The 12,784-nt window shown below is 32.8% G+C and overlaps 1 protein-coding gene across 6 annotated transcripts in view; it reads right to left on the bottom strand.

Moving 5' to 3' along the window:
• CUNH8orf34 (chromosome unknown C8orf34 homolog) overlaps positions 1–12,784 on the bottom strand; it is a 423,558-nt gene that overhangs the window by 37,383 nt on the left and 373,391 nt on the right. For all 6 annotated transcript variants that reach the window (XR_002393934.2, XM_087190433.1, XM_087190432.1 and 3 more), the window contains one exon: positions 4,495–4,588. Coding sequence is in view for 5 of the 6 variants with exons in the window: in XM_087190433.1 (XP_087046559.1) it covers positions 4,495–4,588 (94 nt within the window). In the remaining variant the exon portion in view is untranslated. The remainder of the gene's footprint in view (positions 1–4,494; positions 4,589–12,784) is intronic.

Genomic DNA, 12,784 nt, shown 5'->3' with positions numbered 1-12,784 from the left:
ATATAAAATGTACTTAGAGGATGCTGGCTGGACTGACTGTAAATGTTTAGTGACTTAATTTTGTAAGCATTGAACCCACAGTCTGTAGAATCTGTCCAATTTTCCTCCACATTTCTTCCTTCATGTTTGAGTTTTCTTTCTTCTTTAGCCCTATATTTTATACCCAAACTTAATTTATGTTAGAAGAAAGAGGCCTGTGAGCAGAAATGGGAGGGGTAGGGAGAAAGAAAGAAGAGAATGGAATTAATATGAGAAAAAGAAAAAAATGGAAACAAAGTCTTTGTAGATAGGGAGGGTGGAGGGGTTGAAGGGAGGGCAGGGGAAGGGGGAAAAAATAAGAGCCAAGATGGATTATGTAAAGGTGCAAATTTCCAATGATGAATGTCATTATATTGTATACCTTAAATGTACCAATACAATTAATAAAAAAAATTTTAAAGGCTAAAAACATAACTTTCTGATTCATTAAAATTTTCCTTTCATTAGTCTTCAGCATAGGCAAAAATCACATAAGGAATTATTAAAATGCAGAAATCCAAGTTTCATACACAGAAATTCTGACTCAATAAGCTCAAAGTTCTCCCCAAGAATATGGAATAACCTAGCAGGTACACAAATCTGTAGATAGATTTATTTAGCAACTTCAGACTATAATTTGAAAAAATTATTTGAAATAATTTTTTTTTGAAAAAAAATTCAGTGTGTTTGTACTTAAAATTTATATTTTTCTTCTAAAAGCATAGTAAAGAAAAAAAAACTACTTAATCAAAGGTTCATAAAAAAGAGAAAAAAATCAAAGAAAATAATGGAAACATAGCTTTTGTACATGGGGGTGGGGAAAAAAGCAGCAGCAAAATATATCATGTACTGGTACAAATTCCCTATGATGAATGTTATCATTATGTATATCTAAAATGTACCAATATATGTTTTGCTAAAAAAGATTCTGCTTATCTTGTTTATAATAAAAATTTATAAAGCTTCTTATTTAATTGTTCATAATATCTTTTCTTAAAAGGTGCTCATTTATAAAATTTATGTGAGCTAAATCTTTAAATGATTGAATAAGAAATATGTACCGATGCAAAGATTCTGATATTATTTGGAAATTTTCTGCCATGATTATTTTGTCTCAAGAGAAATTGCAGAATTGCATAATATTACTAGGAATTATTTATAGAAAGCTGCGTCAAGAAACAGGTGTTACTGTTGAAATGATGAACTTTCCTCTTTCCCACTCATAAATTTCTAGTAAACTCTAATCAGATGCTTGGCTCACATGGATTTATGTCAGTTATTTCCTTTCACTGAGAAAACAGAAGTAGATAATCTACATCTATCTTGCCAGCTGTTCCACAAACCACATGTATGGAATGCAAGTATGAGTAGAGACGCCAATGCTTCAGTGGCTCCAACTTGCACATATCCCAGCACCTGGATGTTGGAAGCCACTCTTGAAAAATATTTGCATCTCTGTGGTATGAGTCTGTGCTATAAGCCTGCCTGCAATGCTAACTAGCATTCCATTTCCAGATGGATCCTATTACCACCTAATTATCTCAACCCTGATTTTATTTCAAACAATTTACCATTGTCAAGGGTCACTTCCCAGTACAGCATTACTGAGATGAAATATTTTTGGTTCTAGGTCTATGGTTACAAGAATTCAGGAATGACCTTCTTTAGAATAATTGATAGACCATTCAGTAAAATCTATGAATAAAACTATGAATCTGATATTAAAATTATAATAAAACTACAAATATCTTACAACAATTATGCATAGTCACAATTATTACTGGTTTTACATTTCTTACTGTCCCATTAAATAAATTGGAAAGAACTAAAAGAATCCATTCATTCACACATTCATTTGCTCCTTCATTTATTCACTCTTCTGATACTTATTGAGGGCTTATTGTATGCAAAGGAGACAGGGGGACTCCTCTCAAATAATTTGCACTGTAGTAGAAGAGGAGAAAATTACAATTTATTTTCAAAATCTCCTGAAGGTATATGTAAAAGATAGTATGCATCAGATGTCAAGTACTGAAGAAAATCTGGAGATTTTTATCTCCTTTACATTATTAAGCTATGTGTTTTAGTCTTGATACTGATGGGTTTTAGGAAAGGAAATTTGAGTGTGAACTTGGAATCAGATACTACACAGCATTCTGATTGATTCTTTTCTCATACTTGTTTCAATCCATTATAAGACAAAACATACATGCAACTACATTTTACCTAATTATGCCAATTTTGGGTGCCTGTCTGTTGGGTCTAACAGTCAGAGTAAAACTGCACAAATTATATATGTTGTGTTTAGACATTACATACACACAATTGCTGGGGTTTTTTAAATAAAGAAATTATGAAATCCTTAAAAGAATTTGGTATTGAACACAAATTCTAGAATAAATAACTTATGTGATATTTAAATATATGGGAAGGTGGAGAAGGGGGAAGAGTATGCTTGTGCTTGCATTTTTTTTCCATAAAAGTTCTGAGCCCCATTGTTTCAGATTTGGAGGCTCTCTTCTTTGTATACACGCTGCTTGTTCCTAGACAATTTTACTTAAGATTTCTTGCTTAAAGGTCTTCCAAAGTATTCTCTTCTTTTACTACTTTCTAAAAATTAATTTTATTGGTAAACTTTAGGTATATAAGATAATGACATTCATCACTGGGAATTTGCAATTTGTAATCTCTCTTGGTTCTTCTTTTTTCCCCCATTCCCTTGCCCTCCCTTCAACCCCTCCACCCCTCCCTATGTTCAAAGACTTTGTTTACATTTTTTCCACTTTCTCATATTAATTCCTTTCCCTTCTTTCCTTTCCCTTACCCCTCCTACTTTCCCTTCCCCTTTGCCCCTTTTCTTCCTATTTCACATTATCTATTATACCTTTCAGTCCTTATTTACACTTTCAGTTTCCCACACCAGAGAAACTATTCAGTATTTACACATGTGTGTCCTATTTATTTCACTTAAGAGTATTGCCTCAGTGTGCATCCATTTAGCTATGTCTCTAATTTCTCATTCTTTTTTTTTTTTGATACTGGGAATTGAACTTGGGTCCTTGCACTCATAAGGCAGGCGGCGGAACCACTGAGCTAAATCCCTGGCCCTGATTTCTCATTCTTTATGGCTGAGTAGTACTCCATTTTATAAAAAAAATAACAAAAAAAACTTTTGCTACTTTTTAAAGAACATTATTCTTTAAGAGTTTTCCAAATGTTTGTTTTCCATGGAAGGTGCCCCGCCCATAGGATCTATAAAGTGTCAACATGTTTTTCACTGCATTTCTGAATATGCCCCTGGGTGACATTGTATTTGCCCCTACTCTAGGTACCCTGATCATTATACTCCTCTCTAACCTGTGCTACTTCTAGCCACATGATCATGTGGCTATGGAAGTGGGATTATGATACTGTAAAATGTCTTTTTACCTGGAAAAGTAATTTATTGGCCATTCGATAATACAGAATCCCATGATGCTACCTGTATAGCATAGTAAGCATCTCTAGTGGTTGTGGCTTGCAAGAGCTATTAATTAATCACACCAGTTATGATGAAAGTAGGTTATCATACAAAATTCTTTCAATATTGTATTACTGGTAAAATGTTTTGATATGCTGTTATTTTAAAATTCCACGCTATTTCTATATACTCCAGACACAAATCTCTGAACTGGATTGCAGAACCCTTGTGTGTGACAATGTCACAAATTTTCTGGAGATCAGGACATGATTTATGGTTTTTTATAATTATTATCCAGTTAAGCAAGAGCAATATATTCTATTTACCTTAAGTTCTGTAATAATATTAATTTGTGGAACAGTTTCTATATGCATAAATTTGCTCTTTTAACCAATAAAGATATTTTCATTTATAATAATCACCTGACCCTCACATACTTTGAAATTTTATTTATTTATTTATTTATTTAATTTTTTTTTTTTTTTTTTTTGTATTGGGGATTGAACTCAGGACCTTGCACTTGCGAGGCAGGTGGTGGAACCACTGAGCTAAATCCCTGGCCCTGAAATAATTGAAAGTTGTCCCTAATATAATTCTCTGGTATTTCTCCTGCTGTGTTTGTGTGTGTGTGTGTGCTTTTTTTGTTTTGTTTTGTTTTGTTTTGTTTGGTACCGGGGATCGGACTCGCGTCCTTGCGCTCGAGCAGCAGGCAGTGAAAGCACTGAGCTAAATCCCCGGCCCATCTCTGGTATTTCTGACCAACATTCTATGTTGGTTTAATTCAGAAAAATAAAATTATTTCTTTTCAAGAAGTTAGTTTATGGATTTTTATGCAACAATCTATTCATCACTGAATCAAGATTTACAGACTGAAAGCATAGCTTATCTTTAAGTGTTCTTCCCAATAGGTCTGGCTTTTTTTCAGAAGATTTTTAGTGTTACGAAAAGTAAATACTTTTATTATGAATTTCCTTTGGATAAAAGCAATTTGTCAATAAATAGCAGTAACTACTCACGTTTATCTTGTTCTGCTTCCACTCCTTCGCTTTCTGTGTCACTGGGCAAGAGCCATGGCTGATGCACAACCTGGAGTTGCTTTAAGGATTCATCCTGCCAGAAAGCAAAATATTTTACATTAAACTCTAGACTGATATCATAATCACCAATATGGTTGAAGAGTTCAGTGTCTACAAATTGCATGTTCAAAAACCATGAAAAGAATTTCTCCATGACAGGGAAGAGCTTTAAGTTGAAATTCATTTTCATGTCATACACATGAGCCACAGGATTCTAAACTGACTTTTAACATTCTCCTTCTAATAACATTTAGAATTTTAATAAGAAGAAAAGTCTAAACTATGTTCCTCTTGAATTAACATTTTAAGGAAATGCTAGCACTCATTCTTGAAAATATCATAAATATTACCTTCAAATATCCATAAAATTACACAAAATGTGCTTCTTTCCCATCAAAGTTTAAATTTTCTTTAATGAGAATGAAGATCAGTAGGGTTTAGGAAACACTGGATTTTATCCTTCAGTGCTACTTTGTTCTTTCCTTCCTCTTTTCATGTCTTTGAGGGTTGTTTGTTTTTTGTCACAAATTCCCAAGCTGAAGAGATCCTTTTGCCTCAGCCTCCTGACTAGCTGGGACTACCAATCCATATCACTGCACCCAACTTCAATTCCATATATTTGTTAAAATATTTCTCAATATTTGTTGCTGCTCCTTCCCTTCTGTTGTTGACCAAAAGACCTTTGTAGACCTTTATCATCTCCTATTTTAACTGTAGTAATAGCCACCTTTGAAATATTTTAAGACCAAGTTTTGTACACTCTCTAATTTTCCCCACTGGTTATCAAGCTGTACGATGTAATCATTGCTTTGCTGATAATCTTTCAGTGGCTCTCTCATTATTCCTAAAATAAAATCTGACCCAAGGCCCTTCATGAGCCATGCTTGTTAGCCTCATGAACCATAATACCATTTCCATTCTACCTCCATCTCTCTAGCTGCAATTAATGGGTAACTTGAACTGTAAGCTAACAGGATATTTTACACTACATTTCCTGTCTCTCTCAAACATTAACCTCCTCCAAATTTCAGGTGTCAGCTCAACTGGAAGCCTTCCCTGACCCTACAAGGCAAGCTTATTCCTCTATTCCTTTATGTTCTTGATGTATCAATAGAACAATTACTGTATTCCATTGCTCCTTCATATTTTCCTGCCTCAAAAATAACATGAAAGGTCCTCGAGGGCATGGGTAACTATTTTCTTCTCTGCATTTTCAAAGTCTATTATAAGAACTCATAGAGAAAATACTTTTGTAGGAGAAAATAAGAAAGAAAAGACAAGAGAAGAAAAAGTGAAAAAAAGGAGAGGGGAAAGGTGGGTCTCCTTTTGAACAAAATAAGTAACAATTTGAAATTTATTCAGTTGTATAAAAGAAAATCTTTTCAAATATTTTTGAAAGTTAAAAATACAAAAATCAGTATGACCTGCTAGTTCACTTTTTCGACCTTTCAAACTCAGTCATTATTTTCCCCATTTCAATGATCTTTTTCTCCAATTTGAACTATTTTACTTTTTTTGTTCACACAAATATTAATATGATAAAAATAAACATCCACAATCCTTGGACTTTAAGGAATATGACTTTATGAAACATTAAATGCTTAATTTGCTTAAAACAACTTCCACAAGAAGGAAGCATTCTATTTCCTAAGCTTTGACTTTTATGGTAATTTCTGTAGAAGTTCAATCCCAATCAAAGTTTTAAAAAATAAAAGTACACTTTTCCAGAAGTATGGGAGTAGGGGGAAGGGTTAATATGAAAAGCACAAGGACTATTTTAGGGCAGTGAAATTACTCTGTATAATAGAGTCCAAGGAATTACACATGTGTTGAAACCCATAGAGCTTTATCCCATTGTGTGAACCTTAATGAATAAAAAAAGATTAATTAGCAGACTGGGGAATCCCAGGATGGAAGGCAAAAACACCACATGCACACACAAAAAGAATTCAAATGCATTATAAAGATACATGAGCAATCTCAATGAAGTGGATAGAGAATCAAGTGCTGACCTAAATAATTCTGAAAGTGATTGGAACCTGAAAGACCAAACTCAAGGGAATTGCAAGCAAGAACTGCACTTTGGTAATGTTTCTCATGGGCATACAAGTCAATAATTCTGAAACACCATTCACGTATTCTGAAATTAAATAATGAAATAAATAAATGGCAGATAGCTTCTCACTCTTGGAGTAGGAATTAAAGACTACCAGGGGAGAAGGCTAGAATAATCCATGTATATTGGAGCTGGAGACATCAAGATAAACTCTTCTTTAGCTTTCCACACATACAGCGGTTACATATAAAAATATTTATAGAAATTGGCAGATATTAGTTACTACATACACTCATATCTCCATGATTTAACAGCTGCAAAGGCTTAGCAGCAATGATACTCAGAAGAAACAAACATTCTTACCACAAAAACTTGGTCTGCAATATCATTTGCTAATGAAAAAATCAGAGCTGTCAGAGAAATTCTGGAGTCTAGGACTCAATAATTTGAGGAAGGAAATATACAAGATAAGTTAGAACATCTTATAATGCCAAAAAGTTAGTGGGTTCAAATACACATACACATACAAAATGGTGGGTATGTCAAAGGGATAAAGGAGCCAGTTAAAGATATCAATAGCCAAAACTGGAACAATTTGAGCAAAAAATGAATAAGAGACCATTTAGTTACTGAGGAAAATATAAAACAAATATCTATGAGTCCATAAGGATAAAAATAATTGATTGAATCAATAAATGAATGAGTGAAAATACATAAACATATATTCAGGGGAAGTTTTCAATAATTTATGCAGAGAGTCTGTTTTTAAAGAGATAGAAAATAACTTCCCATTCCAGTACCATGCTATTTTTATCACAGTAGCTTTGTAATACAGTTTCAAGTTGGGGATTGTGATATCCCCAGCCATGTCTCTGTTGCCTAGAATTGCTGTTGCTATTCTAGGTCTTTTCTGGTTCCAAATGAATTTTTGGATTATTTTCTCTAGTTCTGTGAAGTATATTGTTGGAATTTCAATCAGCATTGCATTAAATCTATATAGTAGTTTTGGAAGTATGACCATTTTCACTACATTGGTTCTTCCTGTCCAGGAACAAAGGGATGTCTTTCCATTTTCTTTTATCCTCCTTGATCTCCTTTTTCAGAGTGCTGTAGTTTTCAGTGTAGAGGTCTTTTGCTTCCTTTGTTAGATTGATTCCTAGATATTTCATTTTTTTGGATGTTATTGTAAAAGGAATTGTTTCCCTAATTTCTCTCTCTGTGAGTCTGCTATTTGTGTACAAGAAGGCTATTGTTTTTTGAGTGTTGACCTTATATCCAGCTACTCTACTGAATATGTCAATTAAGTCTCGAAGTCTTTTGGTAGAGTTTTTTGGGTCTTCTATGTAAAGTATCATATCATCAACAAATAATGACAGTTTAACTTCTTCCTTTCCCATCTTTATTCCTTTTATTTCTTTCCCTTTTCTAATTGCTGTGCCTAACGTTTCCAGAACTATATTGAACAGGAGTGGTGATAGTTGGCATCCTTGTCTTGTTCCTGATTTTGACATAAAAGTTTTCAGTTTTTGACCATTTAGTATGATGTTGGCTGTTGGTTTTTCATAGATAGCCTTAATCAGGTTGAGATAAAGACCTTCTATTCCAATTTTCTGTAGGGTTTTTATCATGAATCGGTGTTGGATTTTGTCAAATGCCTTTTCTGCATCTATTGAGGTGATCATATGGTTTTTGTCCTTGACTCTGTTAATATAGTGTATTACATTTATTGATTTACGTATGTCGAACCATCCTTGCATCCCTGGGATAAATCCAACTTGGTCAGGATGTATGATCTTCTTGATGACCCTCTGTATTCTGTTTGCCAGTATCTTGTTGAGGATTTTTGCATCTATGTTCATTAGGGAGATTGGTCTTTAGTTCTCTTTTTGGGTTGAGTCTTTCCCTGGTTTTGGAATCAAAGTAATACTTTCTTCCAGGAGTGAATTTGGAAGCCTTGCTTCCCTTTCAATTTCCTTGATGACTTTAAAGAGTAAAGGGGATAGTTCTTTTTTAAATGTCTTGCAGAATTTACCAGTGAAGCCATCAGGACCTGGGCTTTTCTTTGTTGGTAAATTTTTTATTGCATTTTGAATTTCACTCGTTGTAATTGGGGTGTTTAGAATTTCTATATCTTCTTCATTTAACTTTGGCAATTCATATGTATCTAGGAATCTGTCCATTTCTTCTGTGTTTTCCATTTTCTTAGAGTATAGGTTCTCAAAGCAGGTATTGATGATCCTCTAGATTTCTGCTGGGTCTGTTGTGACTTCCCCTTTTTCATTCTTAATTGCATGGATTTGAGCCTTTTCTTTCCTTTTTTTGATAAGGTTGGCAAAAGGTTTATCGATTTTATTTATTCTTTCAAAAAACCAACTCTTTGATTCATTAATTTTTTGTATTGTTGTCTTAGTCTCCATTGTGTTGATTTCTTCTCTGATCATTATAATTTCCTCTCTTGTGTGAGCTTTGTGTTTGTTATGCTCTTCTTTTTCTAGGAGCTTGAGTTTCTGCATTAGGCTATTTATCTGAGTTCTCTGTTTTCCTAATACGAGTATTCACTGCTATGAATTTCCCACGTAGAACTGCTTTCCATGTGTCCCATAGATTCCTGTATGTTGTACTGGCATTATCATTTACTTGTAGAAACTGTCTAAGTTCTTCTTTAGTTTCCTCTGTGACTCATTGGTTGTTCAGGAGAGTGTTATTCAGTTTCCATATGTTTGTAGGAGTTTTGCAGTTTCTTATGTTATTGATCTCCAATTTTATTGCACTTTGGTCTGATAATATACAGGGGGTAACTTCAATTCTTTTACAATTACTTAGACATGTTCTAAGAGCTAGCCTGTGGTCTATTTTGGAGAATGACCCATGTGCAGCTTAAAAGAATGTGTATTCTGATTTTGTGGAGTGGAACACTCTATAAACATCTGTTAAGTCCATTTGTTCAATAGCTTGGTTCAATTCTAGAATTTCAGTGTTAATTTTTTGTCTAGATGACCTTTCTATTTGTGATAGTGGGGTATTGAGATCCCCCACTACAATTTTACTAGTGCTTATTTGGTTTTTCATTTCCGTTAGTATTTGTTTTGTATCATCGGGGGCATTCATACTTGGTGCATATATATTTAGGATTATCCTCTCTTCCTCTTGGATTGTTCCCTTAATTGTAATTTATGATTTTCTTTTAAAAAATAGTATGAAAAGGGAGACAAGAATGGCAACTTTATAGTAGAAAAACTTGACAAATATGTCCTCAAGCCACATAATCAAGGCCAAAATTAATAGCAATAAATTGTATAGATAATGTGTACCTTTGATTGTATATGATAAAAATGAACTTATCCTAAATTCTTCTTTTTAATACATTATACCAATCCAATTATGAAAAAAATATTAAGCAAAGAACAATCTACAAAATATCTAACCAGTACTCCTCAAAACTTTGATGGTCATAAAACACAAGGATAGCCTGAGAAAGGCTGCAACTGAAAGAGCCTGAGGAGATGTGTAGTTATATCCTGGAACAGGAAATGGACATTAGGAAAAACTTATGGAAAGCTTGACAAAGACTGGATTTTATTACTAATAATTTATCAATAATGGTCTTATTAATTGTGGGAAATACAGATACTAATATAAGGTATTAATAATACTTGAAATTATATAGGAGATAGTAACTTTGAATTATCTTTGTAATAATTCAGCAAATCCAAAACTGTTGTAATAAAAATGTTTATTTTAAAAATTGAAAGAAAGACAAAATTTTGAAAGTGATCTTCATTTAAAATATAAGAACACAACATTTTTAGCAAGAACAACTCCTGAAAATAGTCTGTTATTTGGATTGAAACTTAAATTCCTATCAAATGAGAGCTGGATCCAAGGGAAATGTCCTTGCTCCAGGGATCAGGAGGACCAGTCTTTGACCTGGATAGTCTAAGGGCTTGTTACTTTTCCTCTTAGAATGGACTGGAGAGGGTGAAGGTATTACATTAGATGATGTCTAGTACTTCTAAAGTGGTCCTTGTGTATAATGTGTACTGAAAAGAAAGCAAAACTTAAAGATATTCAATCTTGCAATATACTACTTACATATAAATCCATGTTAACTTTTAGAATTTAACTGAATTTTTAAAAATTTATCAGTTATTAGATTTGGCATCATAGTTCTATACCAAAGAAGCAGTACAAGTGTGAAGATACCTAGATTTAAAATTTTGCAACCATGTATCATATGGCAAAAAGAAAATTTCAAAAGTTTTCATATTAATAGAGAGGGAAAAATCACATTTCTACATTTTATTCAAACATAGAATATGCAATCTCTGATGTTTAAAGAACAATTTTTTTTAATGGTTGAGTTTTCTAAGTTAAAAAACAAAAGGCTGAAGCTACTCAGTTGAAAAACAGAAAAGCTTAAAGTTATGATGAAAAAATGTTGTTAACTAAAAAAAATTTTTTTGGTTATTAAATTTTTTGTCCCAAATACTAAATCCATCTGCATAACAAAGGATATAACTACTAAGTGAATTTTGTTATTTTTTCCCACAACAGTGCAGAACTACTGCACTAGCAATATGGCAATACTGCTAATTGATTCCTGGTTTATATGGCTTTACTCCTGAACAGATAAGCAGTGTTAACTATGTATTCTTTGTTTGCTGCAAATTACATAAAGAATAAATGAAACATTAGCTCAGTAAAATATGTAGTGTGGGAAGAACTTTGAAACGTTAAATTATTAAAATCATAAAGACAGAATAAATATTATTACTAATTGAAGATTTAAGTTTTATTTGGTTTTCCATAAAATAGAGTTAGTAATATAATACACCTGTTTACTTTATCAGTGTCAACAGACAGCACTGTGAATATCCAAAGCTGGACCCATCAGCATAATTATTTCTGATTGGATCAAGAAGCTAAAATCTTTAACATTTTTAAAAACAAGAGCTCATGTGTTCATCTTTGCTAAATTTATTGAATAATTTTCTTCAGGAATATAAACAATTTCTGAGTGTACTACAAATTCATATCCCCAAGAGTAAGTTCTCTGGGATGCTTTTAAAAGAAATGCCATTCATTCTTTTTCTAAAACACTTTCACTCTGAGTACAGCAAATGTCCAGGGACTAGGAGTGGTGGGAAATAGTGACACGGATCATATGGAAAACAGTTGCCAGTCTTGAGTCAACATAGCATTCTCTCTGCTAACAGAATAAGTGCTTTATAAACTTCACAATATTGTTATTCCATATGGATAGCTTATTTATGGATTCCTTGAATGCAATCAATCAGTGATTCATGTCATATGTAGGCATGAAAGTTCAGTACATTTAGAGAAGAAAAAAAGTTCCTTTGTTCAAAATTTGACCATTGACCACTTCAATTCTGAATTAACTAAGTACATTACCCCTTTGGTATCGGTATGTAAATAATGCACCAAATATTAGTTTCCATCTTTCCAAGTTTTACTCACTTTCATTCTACTTCTGTAATAACAGAATCTTTATAAATAAGGATGTCTGAAACATGGTGTATGTGAAAAATATGGTAACACAAAGCACAACACAATTTCTACTTTAAGAAGTTTAAAATATATTTCCAAGGGGTGATCAAAAATATGATGAATATTTAAATTAAAACCTCATTAGAGTAAAAGGCACATTTCCAGGAATGATGGGATAAGTGTGTTTGAAGTAAGGGGGAGTACTTGAGAGGAATTAATGGCAAGGAAATATTTACTGTATTTTTATATGGAAATTTGATTTATTTTTTGCTTTTATCAGTACATGTTTGCAGTAGATAATTATTACATTCACTGTAGGGAATTGGTATATGTACATAACACAGTTCAATTCCCTTCTTTTGCCTTTCTCCATCCCCCTTTTATTTTTTTTTCCACTGAATTTTTTTTGTATATCCTACAGTGCCCAGCTACTATTTACAGAGTTAATTACATGTACTTCTATTAAATGATATTCCCATATATAATTTACATAGTTAAATCAACAAGTTTGTAAGTAACTTCCTTTTTTCATTATTAATGAAATATTCTCTACAATTATGATGAAATAGAGTTCTGTAGCCCACTTCTTTTGGGAATTGTTAAAGGAATTAAGACATAAGAAAAAAGGGTTGGCTAAGTTTGGGAAATGTAAGTTCGAATGAATAG

Source organism: Heterocephalus glaber, unplaced genomic scaffold (assembly GCF_053883595.1).
Source record: "Heterocephalus glaber isolate CG9 unplaced genomic scaffold, H.glaber_assembly_v1.0 deba00001553, whole genome shotgun sequence".
In the NCBI taxonomy this organism is placed as follows: Eukaryota; Metazoa; Chordata; class Mammalia; order Rodentia; family Bathyergidae; genus Heterocephalus; species Heterocephalus glaber.
Note: the sequence above shows the minus strand (reverse complement) of the source record. Positions and strands in the feature narration are given on the sequence as shown.